Source organism: Vicugna pacos, chromosome 23 (assembly GCF_048564905.1).
Source record: "Vicugna pacos chromosome 23, VicPac4, whole genome shotgun sequence".
Lineage (NCBI taxonomy): Eukaryota > Metazoa > Chordata > Mammalia > Artiodactyla > Camelidae > Vicugna > Vicugna pacos.
In genome coordinates this window covers 38,439,635-38,461,432 of record NC_133009.1, presented here as the reverse complement: position 1 = coordinate 38,461,432, position 21,798 = coordinate 38,439,635, and the positions used below count along the sequence as shown (strand labels likewise).

The window sequence follows — 21,798 nt, the reverse complement described above, 5'->3', positions numbered from 1 at the left end:
TCTTCCTTCCTGACCTGCATGCCTTTTATTTCTTGTCCTTGCCTGGCTGGGACTTGCAGCACCGCGCTGAATAAGAGAGGGAGGAGCAGGCACCCTTGTCTTGCTCCTGATCTTCGAGGAAAAGCTTCCACCCTCTCACCACCAAGTGAAATCAGCTGTGGTTTGTCGTGTGGCCTCTATGACACTGAGGAAAACTCCTCCTACATGCAGCTTGCTGAGAATTTTTATCATGAAGAGATGTTGTATTTTGTCAAGTCCCCTTTCTGCATCTCCTGAGATGCCTGTGTGGTTTTTACCTGTCACTCTATTAACTGGTGTATCACGTGCACTGATTTGCAGGTGTTGAGCCCACCAGCATCCCAGGGGTAAATCCCACCTGCCCACAGCGTGTGCCCTTCCGCTGTGCTGCTGAACTCAGCTGGCCGGTACTGGGTCGAGAGCTCATGCGTCTGCATCCACCGGGCACAGTGGCCTGTCTGGCTGTGGGAGCAGGCCATGCTGGCCTTGTGAAATGAGTTTGAAGCGCTCCCTTCCCTTCGATCTTCTGAAAAGTGTTTGAGAAGGACTGGTATTAATTCTTCAAGTGTTTGACAGAATTCACCAGGGAAACCACCTGGGCCTGGTTTTCCTGTTGTCTGACTGCTGACTCAACCTCCTTACCTGCTATTGGTCGATCTCCTGTTTCCTCCTGACTCAGCCTTGGCAGGCTGCGTACTTCTCAGGACTCCCCAGTTCCTTCTCGGTTATCCAGGTCGTCTGCCCACAGCTGTTCAGGAGGCTCTCGTGATCCCGTGTTCTGTACGACTGCAGTTCCGACATCTTCTGCGTTTCTGAGTCTATCCGGTCATCCCTTTTTCTCGTAGCCTAGCTGAAGTTCGTCAGTTTTGCTTATACTCTCAAAGAAGAGAGATGCTCTCAGTTCCACTGATCTTTTCCATTGTTTTTTTCTGGTCCCATTTCAGTTCTGCTCTGATCTTTGTTATTCGGTCCTTCTACTAACTCTGGGCCTATGCTCTTCTTCTTTTTCTAGTTTCTTGACGTGCAAAGTTACGTTACTTGAGAGCGTTCTTTTTCCTAGTATGGGCATTTATCGCTACAAACTTCCCTCGTAGAACCGCTTTTGCTGACTCTCATAAGTTTTGGTATGCTGTGTTCTATTTTTGTTTGTTTCAAGACTTTTTACGTTTTTCTTTTGATTTCTTCCGACCCCTAGGTTGCTCAGCAGCATGTTGCTTAACCTCCACGTATTTGTGGATTTTCCCATTTTCCTCCTGCTCTTGATTTCCACTTCCACTGGGTGTGACTCCAACCTTCTCAAGTTTGCCAAGACTTGCTCTGTGGCCCACCAGAAGACCTATCCTGGAGAGAGTGGCGCATGCAGTTGAGAAGGAGGTGTGTTCCGCTGCTGCTGGATGGAGCGCTCCGCACTTCCGTTAGGTCCACTTGGTCTACAGTGCAGTCCATGTCCAGAGTTCCTCTGCTGATTCTCTGTCGGAGCGAGCTGTCCACTGTGGAGAGCGGGTACTGAGGTCCCTGCCAGCACTGGGCCTGGCAGTATGTGCTGTGCACCCGGGCACACCAACGTGGGGGCGTGTGCTGTTAATCCTCCCGATGAACTGAAAGGGGCAAGTGATTTGGGACAGACCAGGACTCCACACAGGGAGTTAACAGTGCTGCAAAGTTAAGCTTGCACATGAATACCTCTTCCAACAGAGGATACTCCTGAAGTGAAGAGTCAGAAATTAAAACAAGAAAAATTTCTCAAATGAAAACTATTATAAAAATCCCAGTTTGTTTAAGAAAAAAGTTACTTGTAAATTCTGACACCAATCTTAGGCTGAGTGGGAGCTGGTGGTAAATGAGGCATAAGTTCTTCAGTTCAGCAGGGAGGCAGTAAGGACGAGCAGCTGCCGCTCCGGCGCGTCACCCCCGTAAGTGCCCTGGGGGCTGGCACATTCTCTATCACAGGCCAGGTACTAGATCCTTCCAGCTCTGCAGGCCATTGGATCTCTCACCGCGACTCAGCTCTGCTGCCGGGGTGCGAATGCAGCTGCGGGTGAGACGTAAACCAAGGGGTGCGGCCAGAAGTGGGCCTGTCAGTTCTAAAGGGTCACATCTGGAAAGGCCACTGGAGAGAAAGCCTTTGGAACGAACTGCTGACAGTGGGCAAAGCAGTTTAGCAGGAAGACTGCACATCACTCAAATCATGTCCACAAAGCTTCGTGGTGGTTCTAGCTTCCTGAGACCTGTGCTCCCTGCGACTGACCAGAGTTATCTGCAACAATTTTTATTAAAAGAACCCAAAGACCTCCAGGAGGAGAACCCTGACCTGCTCTCCAAAATGCATTCCTCTGAAAATGTAAAATAAGAAAAAGTGCTTTAGAGTTCATCTTCTAAGACAGCTTCCTTACCGTAACAAACACCAGAATCATCTTTGGTTAGTATGGTTAAAGATCTCCTCCGTGGCAGTAATAAATGCCGTCACCAACACAACTTCCAGCTCCCATCATGAGAAAAGATGCAGTCATAAACAGACTTTGGCCAATACGCAAACGGACAATGCGTCGCCTCCTTTCTTTGGATGTCTCGGCGTGCAGTAAGTCTAGTGCTGTGTACACATGGCGACAGCTGTCCATGCTCCACCTCAGTCTGAGCTGCATCATCAAAGACGGTCAGGGGCCTGACTCTGCCATGGGGCCTCAGCCTGTGAGCGGCAGGAGTGAGCAAGGACGGGCCATCCTCTGGCGTCGGCCCACTCCCACGTGAGTGACTGGGAGTGAGCAGGTGGGGGCCTGACGGCCGAGGCTGGGCAGACAGAGCACCCCCTCCTACCGTGATGAAGCCCCGCTCAGCACAGCAGGCACAGCACCGTCTGGGGGTCTTGCCCACAAGTTACCTTGCTTCCTCACGTGCTCCAGAAGAAGGTCCTTCACGGCCGGCTCTTCCGCGAGGTCAGAGGGGACTTCACCCTCGCTGTTCACAATACCCACACTGGCTCCATGGTTAATGAAATACCTGTGCAGATGAGACCCAGGATCAGCATAATCTCTGCCAGTGTAATGCCCACTTACAGCCCTGTATCTGGGGCTCAGGGCAGAGCAAGGCCTCTGCCTTGGAGTTTTTAGTGTTGTCCCAGATAGGGTAGCCTGTTGTTAATTCCTGACAACCCCATTAGCCTTCAATGACTCGGGTCAAAAGCATCTGTTTCTTGACAAGAATATTGACTTCAAACAGGATTTCTTTCACGCTGGTACTTCTAACCCCTCTCCAATTCCCGTGGATAGCAAGAGAACTTTTAAATACCACAAGGGAGACATGCAGCCCTAAAACCCAGCCACCGTCCCTGAAGTCCAAACACAAGTTCCAGAGGAGTTATTACACTTGTAATATTGAGAATGAGAGGCCCCAGAAGACATATAAAAAAGTAATTCTCACAAAAACTTGCCCAGTGCCACATTAAGAGTATATTAAGTACTGCTGGGGAATGAAAACAGAAAAATAAAGGATGAATTTAAATTTGCATGAATCTACCTAAATTATGCTTCCACAGAACTCTCCCTTCAACCAGCCCTCCACATGAAATCCTCTCTAAGAGGAAACTGAACTGCTGAAGACACGAATTGTTCAAATTCTAAACAGATTCTATACTGAAATACAACACCTGATCCCGAAGAAGAACGCTCTGAAAATTTCTACCTCACCTGGATCCTTCTTTTTTTAATTGAAGTACAGAAGATCCTTTTTGATTTCCAAAGCACTTTCATGCAGAATTACGTAACGAGCCCTAGACAATTCTATGAGGTAGGCAAGCTGGATGGTGCCGGTCCCACTTTAGGAAACCGAGGGTCATCTGTGTTGAGGAATTTCCTCAAAACCGCATGGGTGGCAGGTGGCAGAGCTGTGGCCCCAGCCTTCTGACCTCAAGTCTAGCTCATCTCTGCCTATATCACTCTACTCCGGGGCCAATAAGTAGAATCCCAGTAATGCTGGGGGCCCTACCCAATACCCCAGGGTGTTTAAAGAAGAAAGAAAACTATTTAAATTAGACTCCAACCATTCGACGATTCAGTACACATTTACTGGCCCCCTACCATGCTTGAGGTGCCACGTCTAGATGCTGTGGGAGATTCTTAAAAGAGAATCGGTATCTGGCCGCTGTGTTCACAGAGGTGGCAGAGGAGAAAGAGTAAGAGGGTGAGATTAACAGCGTGCTTCTGCTTTCTCACTGCCTACTGCCTGGTAGAGACAGAGCCTCCATACATGTTTCCCATCCACAGCTGGGTCCCACATACACAGCGTCAGCTACTTCTCAGCTGTCTCCGTCCCTCCTTTCCAGACGCAGAGTGAGACAGTCTTTCTCCTCTAAGGTAACCTCCATGTGCACTGAGCCCCGAGGGCAGCCCCTGCCCGCAGGCGCCCGCACTCCCAAACACTCAGCGCCCCTCTTTCTGCCTCTCCTCTTCAGGTCAAAGAACATTCAACTACACGTCCATAACCCGGAGACGTCGCAAGGCAGGTATTACACACAGCAAGCACTCAGTAAGAGCACCTGACATGCTGATCAAACTGTCTCCAAACACACCCACCCACCAGCTGTCCCCTACGCCCAAGGAGTCTCCTCCAGCTGACCAGACACGGCCCCTTCTCCTTTCACGTCTTCCTAGGTCCACGTGACGTGCCCCCGCCCATCCTCACGCCCGCAGTCCTGTCTCCCTCCTTCAACCCTGCACTCCCAGCACCAGTCTGGGCCTCTGTCACGACACCCGGCTCAGTCAGGCCAAACGCCCCTGAGGACCACAGCAGCATCTTCCTCGCCAGCGTCACTGCTGTGACATTGACACCGACACCTTGTCTTTTCTCTTGGCAACCCACAGACACTGCTGGAAATAAGTGGAGTGCCCGAACCCATCTGCTCTGACATCTTCCAACCCCTACGGACCAGGCACACTGTCACCTGGGTGCACAGACCCTGCGTTCTCTTTCCTGACGTGCTCACAGGCCCACAGTCAAGACTCGTTTCTAGAAAGGGATCTGGCTCCACACAAATCAGAGAGATTGTTGTGAAGTAAGGCTATCTTCCTAGACCATTTTCAGGGGGAAAAAAGCAAAAACCTCTTTAGTTGCACACTTTTACCTGAACAAGAATAAATACCAACTTATGAAGAAATATTTACTTTACTCCTGAGACTCATGCTAAGTTACCCAGAGACGCAGAAACGCTTGTTAGCTTACGAAATATGCCCTTTAGAAAACACAGCTTTTGGATCCTTCCTAACTCATCACTGAGAGAAGGTCTTCTTGCTACTATTTTAAAACTCAGAATAAGCTAGCACCTAGCAAACTATAGAGCCAAACTAGGTGCTGCGCCCTCGGGCCAGGCTACTGCTCCTAAGGTTAGCACTTGTGGTGACAGAAACGCAGAACGTCCAGCTGACTGGCAGTAAGCCTGAACTCAAAGTAAGGGAAAAGTAGTCTCTAACCGCTTTGCGAAAATACGTCACACTGAGTTCAAATATGAGACAAAAACGGTGGTCTCGGAACGAGAGGTAGCAAGCACTCCGCCCCCTTCCCGGGAAGCCAGCCTGCCTCCTCTTCATTCACACGCCTTCAGAATTTAGAGTCTCTAATGATTCTAGGAATCCAAGAGTATAAAGTTGAAGGTCTTTAAGACACAACAAGAATAATGACAAAATGACTAATCTCATCTAAGCACTGCTCACAGGCCCGAAGCAAAGCCATGAAAATGAGTGACGGAAGCCGGGGGTCTTTTCCTCTGTCTAGAAGGCGGTGCTGCGTGCACAGCCAAGGAGACAGGTGTCTCACGGTGACGTGCATAGCCGGCGGGGGGGGGGGGGGGCACCACCTCACCCTCGCAAGGGGCTCCGCGTCGGACCACCTTTCCCGGTCAGATTTCTACACGTCTGGTTAGTGGCCATTTGTACAAGGAGACAGTAACACTCCCCAATTCACTTCACTCAAGGTAGTATGTATTTGGGCAAAGGACTGTTAAATTTTGAACTTATTTCCGAAGGAACTCTGTCCATCCATAAAGATGAATCAAAGACACCACTGTTTTCAGCCATTCTCTGTATTCAGCGTCACAGGAGGAGGAAAGAAAGAGACCCAGGGAGTCCACCAACACAAGTGAGCCGGGCTCTGAGCTCGTGCTCTGCTTGTTACCTTCCAGTGAGAAAGAGTGAAATCCTTGGCTGCAATGAGATTTGGAAGCTCAAAAAGCACAAGCCACCTGAACAAACAATCAAACAGCCATGACGGGGGGTCAACATGTCCTACAGATGTTTCTCAGGTACGTTTTAAAGTAAAAATTGAGATCTCTGAGGAAGCCACCTTAACTCTTAGGTGTCTGAATGTTGGACTTAAGCTGAGAGGCGGAGCCCCTCCTAGAGACCTGGGAGGGTCAGCACAGGGAGAGAGGGAGACTGGCTCTCTCTGACTCAGAACAGAGCGAAGAACCGAGACTGAAGAGAATGGCACAGGCTTCCTGCTGGCGTGGGTCCCGGCAGTGAGCAGCCCCGTGGAACAGCCATGCCGCTGCGCCGGCTCCCACGCCCATGTCGGACTCCTCTGGAAGCCCCAGGGCTGCCCACAGCACTCTTCCTGTTTGCTCACCAGGAGGGATGGGACAGGCCCCCACTGAACTGAAAAGGGCCTTAAAACAAGCCATCTGATGTTCAAGGGCAACAGAACGTCGTGATTCTTATTCAGAGGATTCACCTGAGCGTGTAAATCCACTCTCACCTGGATGCACTTGATGTCTCATTTCAGAGCTGTCTCAGGGCCAAGGTCTCCCTCCTACCCTGACTACTCATCCCCAACAGGCGTCACTCAGCAGCTCTGACACCCCAGGCACCCATGCCCACAGGAGGCACGCCCCACTTCTCTGGTGGTTTGGCAGACCGTCCCACTGAGACCTGCGCCAGCTCTGTGATCAGTGTGCCCAGTGTTTGCCACCCTCATTTGTACCAAGCACTGATTTTTCTTTTTTTAAATAAAACAGCTTCACAAAGAAGTCCAGAAAACCCTCCAGGCCTGCCCGCACACGTGTCCAGCTACCGTCGCTCAAAGAGTGAGCCGAGACAGAGCAACAGGCACCAGCCGCCCCACATGTCCCAACAGACACAGGCTACCTGAACCCAGAAGCATGCAAAAATGCCAACTGAACACTCGCATTTAGCAGCTATGTAAAGCCTGGTATCAAGTATTCCTTAAAGATAATTCAACTTCCTGCTTTTGTAATTTGTAATTAAGAGAGATTGCAACTATGAAATTCAAATTCTTTAGAGCAGACGGGAACTGAAGGCCACCTACAAGTAGCGCACGCCCGCACCGAGACTCACTCCGCTATGTTGAGGTAGCCGCAGGAAGCCGCGGCGTGAAGCGGCGTCCAGCCTTCGTTGTCCTGCTGGTTGACGCTGGCTCCGTTCTCCACCAGAAACTTCACCATGTCCAAATTTTCATCAATACAAGCCTGAAAAGAGAAGTCCATTCATTCACTCAACAAGCAAGTGCTGGGTTCCACTCCAGCCGCGCTGCCCTGGACGCTGACGACACAGCGCCCTGACAGTCTGAGCACGCCGACGAGCGTCCGAGGGCAGCCTCACAGCTGTGTGACCCCCTGCAAAGCCCTGACTGTCTCCACGCCCCAGCACCTCAGCTGTGCAACAGGTATAACCCTCCCGACAGCACTGCTAGGACCGAATGAGTAAAGAGATCTGCGAAGGACCACATCGTTACAGAGAAGGGGGAATGTTAGAAGCCACAAATCTGCTTATGAATTTTGAAGGAAAGCAGTCCCACAGGCTCAAATGCTACTTTCCCAGTGGGGAGCTGAGTTTAAGGCTCTGGGTTGCTGGACAGTCCCTGCCTTGGTAGGAAAGGGGACACTGAACCTTCCAACAGAAGAAACGTATTTTCTTTTCAGCTCCTGAACAGCTCCTGAACAGCTCCAGACAACAAGCAAAGCCTGTCTGAGGCTATGGGTGGTCAGGGCATCTGGCTGCCAGTCTCCCTGTAGCAGTGAGGAGAAGCAGAGGGGCTCTGCGAATAAAGGCACGGGGCCCACTGCCAGCCTGACAGAGACAGCACCAATGGCGGTGAGACCCGCGGGGTCCAAGGCTGTCCTGCCACGGCTGCAGGATAAAAGGGGGTATGCAGGCCACGCAGATAAAGGGCATCATTGTCAAGGCTCAGCAGTTCCAAACAGTTGAGATAATCAGGGCCCAGAAACAAATGAGATTCCTCTTTTTAAAAAAATCTGTCAGAAACAATTATCCAGATCAAAACGACGTTTATAACAATATGAGGACATGACCTGCTCTTTCGCTGTGCTGCCGTCAGCACGAGTCTCAAAGGCACGGCGGGGCGAACTGGAGCCTTCGCAAGAGTCAAGGGAGGCGCCAAAGGATGCTCACGTTCGTGGCACTTCCCCGCCACGTCAGGCTCACGGGAAAGCAAAGCCCCCAAAAGGCCAGAGTCACTTGAGAATGACCTTGAGGAAGCAGTAAGAATTATTAACTTTATTCAGCCTCGCCCTTGACCGTGAGTCTCCCTCTCAGCCTGTGTGAGGAACCATGGCAAAGCGCGGTGGCTGCGTGTCTGTCTGAGTTGCAGGATGGACTAGCAGCTTTTGTCATGGAATGAGGTTTTTATACAGAAGAGCGACCATAAATTATGATGACTGAGACTTGAAAATGAATGTGGTGAGCTTGTCACTTCAAAGAAATAACTAATATTTGTTGCCAATTATAAAACTGGATCCTCCAAGGAAAACCAGAATTCGGGGAAACACACCCACTATCGTTAGCTCGACAGCTTCTTAATGTTCACTTTCCTGATGTGATCAGTGGGATTATCAACAAATGGGGTTTTTTGATATTATGGACTGAAATGTATTAACATTTGGAAGATTGGCATAACTCAATGAGACCATATTTTCCAAATAATTACATGCATGGTGTTAGAAGATCACACATGGGTAAAGGATTCATTCAAAGTACAAGTCTGACCGCTGGATTTAATGTCACAAAGTAAGGAAAGTTCACTGAGATGGTTTCAGATTCCACACTGCAACTCGTATTTAAGAAACTACCACTTGCTGGCGTTTGGGGGTAGTCCCTGAGAAGGACGCCACAGCTGGACGACTGGAAACCCTCCTCCCTTTCCCAGAGAGACACCCATGTGAGACCGGACTGCCTTCAAACACCTGCCAAACAACTACCACAACAGGCTAAACGCAGAGACCAAGAGAGATCTGTGAAAATGGTAACGCAATGCCACTCTTCCCATTACTTTTTATTTTTGAAAGTATATAGCTCTTTTCAATTAAAATGTGATTTGTATTAACATGCAGTGGGTTACTGCTATTTTAAGTGAATTAGTAAGTACACACGTTCAAGATTTTTCAGTAACACATAATAACATATATAACCTGAAGGGGTCCTGAATAAATGTTTAGAGTGTAAAGGAATCCTGAGCTGGAACAGTTCGAGAACTGCTGTCTTCAGTCAGGCATAACAAGGGATACTTCATGGTGATAATGACCAACTGTTAAGAGCACGATTACAGTGGGAAGAGCTCAAGTTAGAATTCCAGAGAGTCTCTGCAGCTCTGCAGCTCTTACCGAGAAGGACCTACAGGAAACCTCTCCAGATAAACCTCGTGTCAATCCTGCTTTCACAAAGGATGGATGAAAAAGGGGCTGATTCGATCTAGATGGATATTTAATTAGGGAATCTTGGTTACAAAAAGCATCTTTGTTCATTTTCCCCAAACCATTTGATACCACTTTTTACAATTAGTGAGATTAGCTAAATATCAACCTAGACTGATTTGGTGCAACGTAGTATTTCCTTCAACCTGACCTTTTGAGGCCAGATGACTTTAATAGCCAGCATCCATAATGGTCTCTTTTTCAACAAGGTCCAACAATTACATTTCTTCTAGTATATTTTCTTAGGTTTATCAGATTCTACAGGCATTCCCCATTTACTCTATACCTCGCTACCATGTAAAGCATTTCATAACTATTCATAATGTTTCTTAATTACACTTATCACTCAGTCTCTCACGTACTGCATACTGGCTGTCTGCAGTCCCTTCGGGGTGAGAATCAGCCAACCCCTTGCAGAGGACTTCACTAAAAACTGAATAAAGGCTGAGTGAAAGGACAGAAGAGGGTACTTTTCAAAAGGGTATGAAGTCCAAGGAGAAGAAAGTGTCCTAGAGGTTGAGTATACTCTTTGCCCAGGTAATAATAAAGTCCTGCACCAAGAAGGTCAAATGTGCCAAGCAGCTGGGTCAACATCTTCTTGCTCTCAAAGAGGAACAGCCTAAAACTTTAGCCAGTGGTCATACCACCATCAGGCAGAATTGTGGAAGCCAGTGTTTTCTGCTCTTTGACAATGACAGCAGTCAAATTCCAGGGAGCCTAAAACAAGCCCACCTCGTCCAGGTATCAAACAGGAGAAACTCTGTTCTCTTTCCTTCCCTCTTACTTCTCTCCTTCCTTTTCTTAACCTCCTTCGTCCCATCAAAACTTTAGTTCTCTTCTTTTTCAGGTTCATGATCATTGCTGTCTATGAATCCCTGACACAGGACTTTTATAAGAATGACACTGTGACGATGTTCAAGACAATAACAACAAAAAGCTGACCTAACCTGCAACGTCACTTGACGGAGCTTCAATCTCCAAAGAATCATCTCTCAGAAAATTAAGCAGGACAACTGTTAGACTGTTCCCCAAGTGAAGGGCACTGTACTGGGCAAGGGTTGGCTCTAGAGTCAGGCAGACCTGGGAGTGCACACCAGCGCTGCCAGCGCGTGTCCCCTGGAGTGAGGCACAGAAGTGAGCGCCAGTGTCCTCGTCTGCAGCGTGGGAATACCAGCGCCGCGCAGGACTCTGTGAGGAGTGAAGGAGACGTGCCCTTGGAACAGCGCCTGGCACTGCTGTTGTTTTTAGGCCAGTGGTTTAACAGCAACAACTTCCCCAGAGGAAAGCACGACCCATACTTACTCCTCACTCGCCTCTGCCCTCTGGCTCCAGTAACTTACGGGAGGAAGGCGGCTTGGTTTAAAATGTCTTTGAACTATTTTGGAGTTTGTTAGTTGTTGATCTGTTTTTTAGGAGTTTTTTTGCCTCCAGAAGAAGGAATATGCCTAAAGCCATGGAGGAGAGACAAAAATGTTCTCAACTAAATAATGACTAAATTTAGGCGCCCTTCTGCACCCCCGCCCCCATCCTGGTCTGCAGCTGCGCTGCTCACTCACCCGGAGGGCAGCACCCTGGCTGGAGGGGCAGAGGCCATGAGCTGCGTTGGGCCACGGCTCCAGCCACGCCTCCATGCGGGCTGGACTGACCCTTCCAAACACAAGGGGCTCTCCCTTCCCTGGACAAAGGAGACTAAACCAGTTTGATGTCACCTGTCACATCAGTGGGGAGCTCTCTGCATTTAGCCCTACTTCCGGTGCTGTGGCTTCCGTCCATCTCCTATTCTGCACTCCCAGACACACAGAATATCCCTACAGTAGCAACCTGAAGCTCTGAGCTCCTTAAGAAAAACAGTTACTGTTTAATCATTAGTCCAGAGTGCTATCAGAAAGACGACCAACCGGGCAGTAATTTAAAGCTCCCTAAAATCAGCGTGCCACATTGCCCTGGCAATAGCGAGCTATCTACAAGGAAAGATCCTCGATCTCACCCATAAAATGGGGACAGAGCACCGCAGCCACCCTGCTGCACCCAGCACTGCTCTCTCTACCTCAAAGGCAAAAGCAGCTGGCGGCCCATCATGGCCAGAGTTAAATGCGGGAGCGCAGAGGAGGCCAACAAAACACAGCCTCCTCCGCTCCCAAAATAGCCTGCAACTGTCACCGCCACCAAGTGCTGCTGGCTCCGACAGCGACCTTGCGGCCGTGCCTCAGACCTACCAGGACGGCCTACCTCGGGCAGGACAGCCTCGCCCTGCAGCACCCGGCCACTGCAGGGAGGTGCGGCGGGCACTGGGCCGTGAGCACGGGGCACCTACCCATTTGGATATGTTTAGCCCAGACTTGCCTTGATTTCAACCAATCACGCAGACAAAAGTGTTGGGAATGTATCCCCATTCCATATCTTTCACTATTTTACCCTTAAACTCCCAAAACTTACATAGTTCAATGATAATACTTAATTCCTATATAGTTTATATAACTCAAAGTTTATGTAATTCCCCAAATTATATAATTTCAACTTTATGTTGAAAACCCTACTTGCTTGGAGGTAACAGCAAGGAGCCTAACTTCTTTCACAAAAATATTTATCAAACACCAAACCCCTGAATCACCTGTTAAAAACTCTCAAGTCACTGCTAACAGAGCAGGGCAGGACTCTCCAGCTGATCTGTTCACTGATACACCCCAAATACCCAAATACCCTGGCAGGTAACAGGGCCTCCATAGATATTTGTTGAATGAAAAGAATGAATGCCCAGACGTGTAGAAAGTCACATTTCCTACATATTCAGTTGATTCACAGTCATCTAGACTCATCCAGACTTCTCGGCAGCTCACCCCATCAACACTCACACAGCACATCCATCACGGGCGCGGGCCGGACCGCGGGTGCTGCACGTGCTGCCGCCCACAACACGCTGCATGGCTCACACGCCCCTCTCCACTGGAGCAGTGTGCTGGGTGGCGGCCCCAGAAGACACATCCACACCTAACCCTCAGGACCGTGAGTAGCCTGACTTGGAAAGGCGGTCTCTGCAGGTGCAATTAAGGATCTTGAGGCGAGAAGGTCCTCCTGGATTATCCAAGTGAAACCTAAATCCAAGACAAGTGTCCTCCTAAGACATAGGCAGGCAGGGAGAGAGAGAGGTGACAAACACAGGAGAGGAGGGGCAGGAAGGCCAAGGAGGCAGAGACTGGAGCACACGCGAGGGTCACCAGAAGCTGGAAGAGGCAAAGAACCAATTTTCCCCTGGAGCCTCCAGAGCGAGTGTGGCCCTAACAACGCCGGCATTTCAGATGTGTGGCTCCAGAACTGTGACAGAACACACTTCTCATCTTACGCCTCCAAGTTTGCAGTCATCTGTCATGAACTGGGAAGTGAACATCTGGGAAACGAACACATTCGGCCCAGACTGGGCAGGAGGGGAGTCAGAGCCTGGAGGGCCCACCGGACTCACTCCTCGGATGGACCAAAACCGCAGCAGTGGCTCACCCCTTCTTCGCCAGATGGAAGTGGTCGGAAAACTAATCACACCACTTCTTAAAATAACTACATTTAATAGAAGGCTTTAAAGTCAATTTTCAGCCCAAGTAGCAAATGCCCTGAAAGCCTGGACCACGTGCTCCCACTGGGCGCGCTGCGGGAGCCTGCTGGCTGAGGACCGCAGCTGAAACCGGGGCCGTGCCGAGTGACAGGCCTGCCGTGAAGCCCAGCACGTCTGGGTTTAAGCCCTGCTCCGACCAGGCAGCCCCGCCACACAGCAGGGACTTATGCCAGGAGATTAAAGGTGAGAGAGGAGTCAGGACGCTTGGAGTCTCAGCATCAGCAGGGCAGCACCACAAGGAGCCTCCACACGCCGCAGGTCAGACCGCCGGGGCCCAGCCACCCCGGGACAGTGCAGCCACTCTCGAGTGACACTCAGGACAGGTGACAACTGCCAGCACTGTGCCAAAGACTCCCAACCCCACTGGCACAGACAGCTTGGCTCCCCGGTGGTGAGAACTGTATCTGATTATGTACTCAGTGGTCAGGCAGGCTCTGGACACAGATCTGTGGCCTTTCCGGGGAGAGAGCAAGACAGACAGCAGAGTAAAGAATTTTCCGTGAGGTGTCACACTGACTGAGATTCTTGTTCTCAATAAACTGGCATATCACCCCAAGACTGCAAACGTTCATAACCTGGGACCAGAGAACACGTTCGTTCAGTTAAGAACAAGTCCCACACTGCCCAAGGGTTGACAGTATTTAGATTTCAAAACTATGTTCATCGTGGGTTCTAACTTTACCTCCTCTATGTGCCACAATCCCTGCCCTTCGAGTTCCCTCTGCCTTCTCCGTGCCCCTACATGAGGAAAAGCCTGTTCAGTCGTCTGAAAGGCATCACCTCAGCAACTCCTGCCCCACCAGGGCACACATCTGATCTGACCCATCACCAAGGTGGGTGTCTGACGGCCGGGAGGAAAGGACACGAAGGCCTAGGAGGTGAGAGCTGCGTCTCCCCGGAGCCCAGGGTTACCCGGCAAAGAGAAGTTCTGCAGCTCCTCCCCAGGCCCCTGCGTCAGCTCTCGCTGGTACCCCTAGCAGTGAGGCGAACCACGAGGCCTGATAACGCGGTAAAACTCCCGAGCGTGAGCTCTCCCAGGTCAGGAGCGCACAGAGCCGAGTCAGCCCGACCACCGTGTGGAAACCAAGCCACGAGAGGCTGTCCCTGCAGCTCCACACGTGAGGGCAGAGGCCCACCAAGCAAGGGAATGATCCACCTCAACAGACTTGACCAAACGAGGGTCCTTGGGAAAAGCACATCGTAACACAAAGTATGTGTTAGCTAGAGCAGAAAGCCTGGGACTTCTCACTTTCCAGATGCAGAAACTAGGCCCAGGAAAGTTCAACGAACTATTTAGCATCACACATTCAGTGGTAGAACCACCAAAGTTTTCACCTGCCAATCTAGGCGTGTACACAGCAGCATCCCTGGGCCCAGCTCAAGGCACCGTTCGGCCCATGGAACATTTTCAGTCCCTGATACTAACTTCCTAAAATAACTCTGCTTCAGCACACACAGGGTAGGGTGGTATTAGTCAGCTCTCCGATAATTTCCTATGAGAAATGTGGCAACTGGTTGAGTTGACTTGGTCACACCTGACTAGACTCGATGCCAAACACAAAGATCCCACTGAAGTGCTTTGGTTACCACTGTTCCTTAGCATGAGTCTGGATGAGAAACTGCCTTCAGGTCCAGGGTACCGGTCTTAACGACAGCCCCAAGGTCCACCCTGCTGCAGCCGGCACGTGCAGCGACTGTGCCCACGGAGCAGGACTTCTCTGTGTAACTGCAGGTCACTCCGTGCCCACAGACAAGTGTTTCACAGCTGCAGGAGTCCGGCCTGGAAGTGATGGCCCGGGCACTGCTCCACGGCTGTCAGGACAGCCTCGAGAAAAGAAGGCAGGCAACTCCGGGACCCGAGCTGGGTAAGGAGTAAAAGTCACAAAGACACTAAAGGAAGACTGAGTTCCCAGGAGGACTGAATTCCCAGGCAGTATAAATCAGTACAGCACATTTTATTTCTCAGAGAAGATACCAAACAAGAAGTTATTATTTTCCCAGCATGTTTTCATCAATATTTTTGCACAGACAAAGCTCCTGAATGTCAGTCCACGTCACTGCCTGTCCTGTCTCCCCACGCGTAGGGTCCTACCTGGGAGAAGACGCTGGGGAAAGCATCACATACCCTGCGTGGCCCAGCGTCCTGGAAAGGAGTGCAGACTACAGAACAGACTTCCTGGGTTCAAATCCCAAGACTAACCAATTGGTAGCTTTGTGCCTTGGACCACGTTATTCCTGAATGCTTCAGTTCACGCATCTGTAAAATTACCACACCAGTCACAGCAGCCACGTCACAGGTCACAAACATGGAGCAGGGAATATGGAAGCGCTCAGAGCCTGGCATACAGGTAAATGCTCTGTAGGTGCTGGCTGCTACTATGACTATTATTATTATATTATTAACCTTGTTTAGTCTCTTAGCATTAGCACAAGAAAGGGCAAAAATTATATACTTAATTAAAAACGAATACAAATACAGTATAAATTCTCTGTAAGTTTCAGCAGGTGCCAACAGGCCACAAGAGTCAGGTCCTACTGATAAGAGAAAGAAGGAAATTTGGGTGGCGTCGGAGGGAAGGGAGGACAGGGGGCATGCGCTAGAAGGACAGCCCAGAGGCGGGGCCGGGGCTGTGGACTGAGTTCCACCACGAGAGTCATTGGCTGGAGAGGCCATCAAGTCCACTGTAGCACAGGCAGAGCACCTGGGAAGATGACAAGTTCTGGGTCTCACGGTGACTCGCATCACCGAAGAGCAGCTTGAGGATTTATCGCAGTGATGTGCTCCTTGAATGCGAAGTGCTTTTATTTTATTCACGTAACAAACACTTACTGAGGCCTCTACTGTGCCAGGTGGAGTCCTGAGGGGGAGACGCAGGAATCAAAAATGAGTAAGACCCCACCACTCGGCAGTGGGAGCAGTCATCTAAGCGACACACGCACCAGGAGCCACACTCCAACATGCAGTAAGAGACGCGTCCAAGGTGCCACAACGTGAAGTAAGAAGTCACTACTTTGTCTGCAGGTTACAGGGAACACGTCCCAGATGGACGTCATGCACCCGAGCTGTAAAGGAGAATGAGTCGCCAGTTGTAAAAGTGGCCTAAAGAGAATCAGACGCAGAGGGATCAGATACACGAAGGTCCAGAGGAGAGAAGACAACTGGTTTTGGTTTTGGATGGGGGGAAGCTCACATGTTTTACGCAGGTGGGGCTGGGGCGTACATGCTGGAGAGTCTGAACCTCACCCTGCAGGCCAACAGGGATGGGAGCTGAGAGGCCGCAGGGTAGACTGGCTGCCACAAACCCTGTGTCCCAATGAAGACTTCACCCTGTACCCTGAAAGGAGGCACAGGGGGTGACGGTCTCAGAACTGAGTCTTAGAAGGAAAACTGCAGTGGGAGTAGAAGCCTGCTTTGCAGGCAGGGAAGCCTCGTCACAGAGACACGATGTGGCAAACCGAGGCCAGAGAGGACAGGTCTCCAGGTGAGGGAGCTGGTAGGGAGGCTGGGAGTGGAGTGGGCCTGGGGAGCTCCTGAGGCAGAGGGACAGGGCGGCTGGCGGGAACGCCATGGTGAAAAAGGAGCTCAGGACACTGCGTGGACCGTGACACTGCTCAGCCAAAACGGGGCATATAAGGATGTCTCCGAAGTCCCTCCTGCTTCTGATTCCCGCTGAGAGCACGTTTCTCCCACAGCCTCAGTGACGTACACCTGAGCAGCAGCACACATGAACTGCCTGCTGCCCTTCCCACACGAAACACCCTCCAGGGAGCCTAGGAACACCGACGCCGGCCAGCCCAACCTACAGTGCCCCGCCTGCAGCGAAGCCCCAGCGGGCCAGGGCCACGGGTGCCGACTGCACAGGGCTCTGGCAGAGCGGCCCTGCCGCCACCCACACAGCAGGGGACCTGGGGTCAGTGCCAGGTGTCAGCTACAGCTGAGGGGGCTTACAACTCAAAGAACAGTGTCAGCTTTTTCTCTGAAGCAGAACGCTGTGGGTAGGGAAACAGCTGGTAAACTAAAAGCATTTTGTTTGGCCCATGTGGCATGACAGAAATTAAGATTTTCACATTAACAATTCCATATTTGAACCTTTGGAAAAATTAGAATTTGTGGCAATGCTGGGGCCAGACTCCCACAAGTACAAGCAGCCGGAGTGGCCTCCCTGGGGCCATGCCCACCCCCTCCACTGTTGTACGCAGCCCGCTTTCCCAGTCTGCATTACCAGCCCTGCCTTTAGCCACTCCCCCAGGTAATTTATTACGAAAACGGTCAAACCATACAGAAAAGTGGAAGAAGTTCACAGGAGGCCCTGCGGCCCCGTGACCTGCAGCCCATCGGGACCTTGGCAGTGGACGCCGTCACACAGCCAAGCCTCACCAGCCAGCACTGCACATACACGGCTAACCGAAGGTCAGGGCCTGCTTGCGCTCTGAGCTCTCCCGAGGTGCGGTCTGCGCGCGGGGGCAGCACCCTCTTACGTGCTTCCTGCGCCAGGTGCTGCCATCGCTGAGGCATCCGAACCCTGGTGAGAGACAAGGTTCCCTGCGCCCTCTGACCCGGCACTACCAGAGGCCAAGGAGATGCCGGTGGTGAGCAGAAACACAGCTGACCTCTCTTAAGGTGGCATCTCTTTCTGCTCGACTGAAAAGACCAGGTCTGGGTGTAATCGGTTTTGCTGATAATACAAATTCACTGTGGGGCTCAAAAAGCAGCAGCTAGTGGTTAAGACTTCAAAAATCTAAAAAAAAAAAAAAAAAGACCTCAAAACTCTAAATAACTATGTTTTTCCTGAAAGCAGCAGCCTGCAGTCCGACCCTCAGGCTGCGATGCCGTGGAGGGAGGGACGCGGAATGGATGGTACAAGCCAATAAATAACACAAGCATCCCTTGGGGCCCACTCGGAGGAGCGGGACTCCACACCCCGGACCAGCCCAGGGGTCGTGCGAGTCACACAGAAAGAGTCTGTCATTTGCTAGTTAAGAGAAGGCATTCCTCAGCCCAGGAAAAGATAAGATAGGAACCTCACGTTCCAAAGGTGGAATAATGCACAGCTAAAGGCTGAAAAAGGATAAAACTCTACTGCTGCAGACTTTGAGCAGAGCCCGGCGGTGCGGTGGCCTGTCTCCATGGAAACGTGTGAGAACAGCCCGTCCCCTTCATGTGAGCACTTCCCTGACGGTTCCTCTGAAGGTTCAAGGAGAGCGGAGCTCCTGCTCCTGCAGCGCGGCTCCGCGCCCCACCCGCAAGGGGCCTGGGGTCCAATCGCGAGCGGCTGTGCGATTTCCCCAGGACAGGGAGAAAGGGCAGATTTCGGAACAGAACAGGTGCATCACAAGATGCTACACCAGCAAAAGGTCTGACCCTCGTGTCACAGCCCACCCCACCCTTTCCACAGCGGAGCTTCCCAGCTGTTGGAGAGAGAGCACCACACTTAACCTGCTCTTTATTTCAGGGCTGACGTGGGGACACGTGAGGTAACAAATATGAAAACAGATTCTAAAAACATTAACACATGAATCCAAGTACTGCTGTTAACCCATGTTCTTTGTGTTATCTTATGGAAAAAAATATACTATGAGGCGGTCTTGGGCACTGATTCAGAGCAGAGTCGGCAACAGTGAGCATTTCAAGCTCTGCAGGTCGTACGTCTCCCACAAATACTCAACCCTGCCCCTGTGGGTGGAGACAGCCAGGGACGCCGCCAGTGAGCACCGCTGCGTTTCAGTAAAATTCTATGGATAATGAAATTTAAATTTCATACAACTTTCACATCACAAAATATTGTTCTTTTGTTTTTTTCAACTCACTGAAAATGTAAAATGACAACACCCTGTGTTTTACTGCTGTCAGCTTCCCAGCAGACGTGGATGTGTGCGCCCTCCAGTGCAGACGTAACCTACCGACTGTGTGCAGGCTCAGAGCAGCACTCCCCACACAAGAAGCATCCAATGCATGTTTGCTTGATGGTACCGTTAACAGCAGTCACGTCAAGTGCAACCAGGGTAGGCATCTCCTGGTCACACGACAAGCGTGTCTGTAGCTAGATGTGAAAACAACTTCTAATACTCGATTTCGACATAGTCGGTCACATTAATGTTGGTCTGCGGCACACCCAAGTGCACGGAGCAAGTCGGGGGACAGCTCAGCGCCCACGCACGGATAACACGGCACCAGCTTTCAGTCCCTCAGTGGCTCACCCCGCCTGTTTACACAAGGCAGCCTGTGTCCAGGAACAGGGAAGGAGCTCGGGAGCAGTGCCAGTGTGACGCGGCGGCAACGATCAAGAACGTAACAGGGGTCCCGGTTCTGACCCTGTGCAGCCACCGAGGCTTCCCAAGGCCCCAGGAGGGCTGCTCCTGGTTGGTCGGGGTCCCGATCACGCTGGCGCCCTCTGAGGGCGCACGCCCCTGCCCGCTGCCCTGGGTGCCCCGCACGACGGTTGGAGGGTGAGGGATTTCCACGTAACTAAGTGGTGGACATTTCCTGAAAGGCAATTTAATGCCACCAAAATCAGTCAAATACTGTTAACAACTGGGAAGAGAGTCCAGCGAAGGTTCAGATCACAGTCTACCGGGCGACACGAACGTGACGTGACATGAAGTAGGGGGCTTCATTTTCAAGTTAACGTCACGTTTGTGGAAAGAACATCACAACTGGTTTGTTGGTGGGGTTTTTTTTTTTGCTTTATATATTGTGTGGATGTTTATGTGTGGATGTGTCTGTGTCTGTATATGTGTGTGTGTGTGTATGTGTGTATATGTGTGGATGTGGATGTGTGTATGTATGCGTGTATACACATGTCTGTGCGTGTGCACGCATGTGGATGTGTGGATGTGCATCTATGTGTCTGTGTGCGTATGTGTGCGGGTACGTGTATGAGACGGGAACAGAATGAGCAGGGAAAGGAGGGAAGACTGAAGAGTCTTGAAAAATATGGCTGGGGGTACAATCAGAGGCCAGGGAGGGGCCAGACTGTTACTGTAAAACACAAGAGGTGAGCAGGATTAGGGGAGTTTGGAAGGGGCCACGTGAAAGGAGAGGGTGACCTGAGCTGGAAGTGCACCTCTGCCACGCGGCGGAGGTGGATGGAGAGGCGCAGTGGTCTGGAGGCAAAAAGCTAAAGAAATTCTCATCTAACTTCTCTGTTTTCTATCTTATCTGTGAAACAGCAGGAACAACTACGATGGTAATGGAGGTGGTGGGAGGAGTAATCGTAATAATGATGGTTACCACATTAATTACTAATATAGCTAATCAATAGATTACAATAGTAATTAATAGTAAGTCTATAATACAATGTTTATATTTCATATAACTAACAGAAAAGTAATTGCTCTAATTAATAAACATTAATATCACATTATCAAACAGCGAAACATTACTTTTGAGCACCAGTTAGCACTGTTCCCACTTGTTACTCACGCACCCCTCCCAGCCAGCTTCTGAGGGGGTGGTCACTGTGGTTCTCATTTCCTCAGGGCCAAGGGCCTTGCCTGGGGCCTTGCGCTAAAAACTGAGACCACAGCACTCACCCCATCAGTCCCGCCAGGGCCTCACCTCGGCAGCACCTGAGCGCCACTGAGACCTTAACAAGTGTCACGTGACAGCTCTTTGAGGGGCACTCCCTGGTGCAGTGGCAGAGACCAAGGGGTGAGAAGCAGAGGGGCAGGAGGTGGTATCATCTGTGGAGCAACGGGCTGACCGGAGGAAGCAGCCTTTCCAGACACTGGAAAGGATCTACTTGAATTAGGTGACCATGAACGTAAAGTGGTAAAAATCTACACTATTCTGTGATTTGAGCTGCTCTGGCGGAAGCACAGACAAATCAGAGCTGGGCACACTCAGAGTTAGGACCTTACCAGGTAAGTTTCACATTTCAGCGAGGTAAAGGAGTTTAGGGTTCAGGGAAAGCATCACTGAAGTGAATGCAGAATCTGAGCAAGATAAAGAGGGAAGCTGATGTGAGGAAGAGGACCAGGAGTTCCAGTGAGAACCTCGTAGCACTGCACGCAGTGGTCACAGAGCCAGGAGCTCAGAACAGGAGCGGTCTGGGTGACACTGCGCCTGGGTGACTGGGAGTGGGGGACAGCGAGGTGGAGGGATAAGTCACCCAAAATGAGGAGGTGAGGAAGCTGAGAGGCCAGAGTGCTGGATGGCCTGACGGTAGTGACATGGAGGCTGTGCGTGGTCTTCAACAAATGAGGGGCAAGGACATGGCACCACCAAACGGCACGCGAATCACAGGAGCACAAGACTGTTCTTACAAGAGGGGATGGAGGGTGCTGCTCAGGAAGCGACGCCGGGAACAGGGCCTGCCCCTACTTCCTGACACCAAGTGAGACAGGAGAATAAAAGGCCTGAAGACACAGCAGGAATGCTCCTGGTGCCTGAGCCCCTGCCCCAGGCTCTATTCCACTGCCTGTTACCCTGCAGACTCTTCTCCACATTGAGTTTTCTAAGTAA

The 21,798-nt window shown here is 50.9% G+C and overlaps 1 protein-coding gene across 24 annotated transcripts in view; it reads right to left on the bottom strand.

The window, feature by feature from the left end:
• Positions 1-21,798, bottom strand: part of PPP1R12B (protein phosphatase 1 regulatory subunit 12B) — a 140,334-nt gene that overhangs the window by 105,338 nt on the left and 13,198 nt on the right. For 22 of the 24 annotated variants that reach the window (XR_012063674.1, XR_012063673.1, XR_012063672.1 and 19 more), the window contains exons 2-3: positions 7,359-7,489; positions 2,897-3,015 (exon numbers count right to left, since the gene is read on the bottom strand). Coding sequence is in view for 14 of the 24 variants with exons in the window: in XM_072948852.1 (XP_072804953.1) it covers positions 2,897-3,015; positions 7,359-7,489 (250 nt within the window). In the remaining 10 variants the exon portion in view is untranslated. Of the gene's footprint in view, positions 1-2,896; positions 3,016-3,701; positions 3,783-5,480; positions 5,552-7,358; positions 7,490-21,798 lie in introns of those variants that run through there. The other 2 variants (XM_072948864.1, XM_072948865.1) reach the window with 2 other exon arrangements.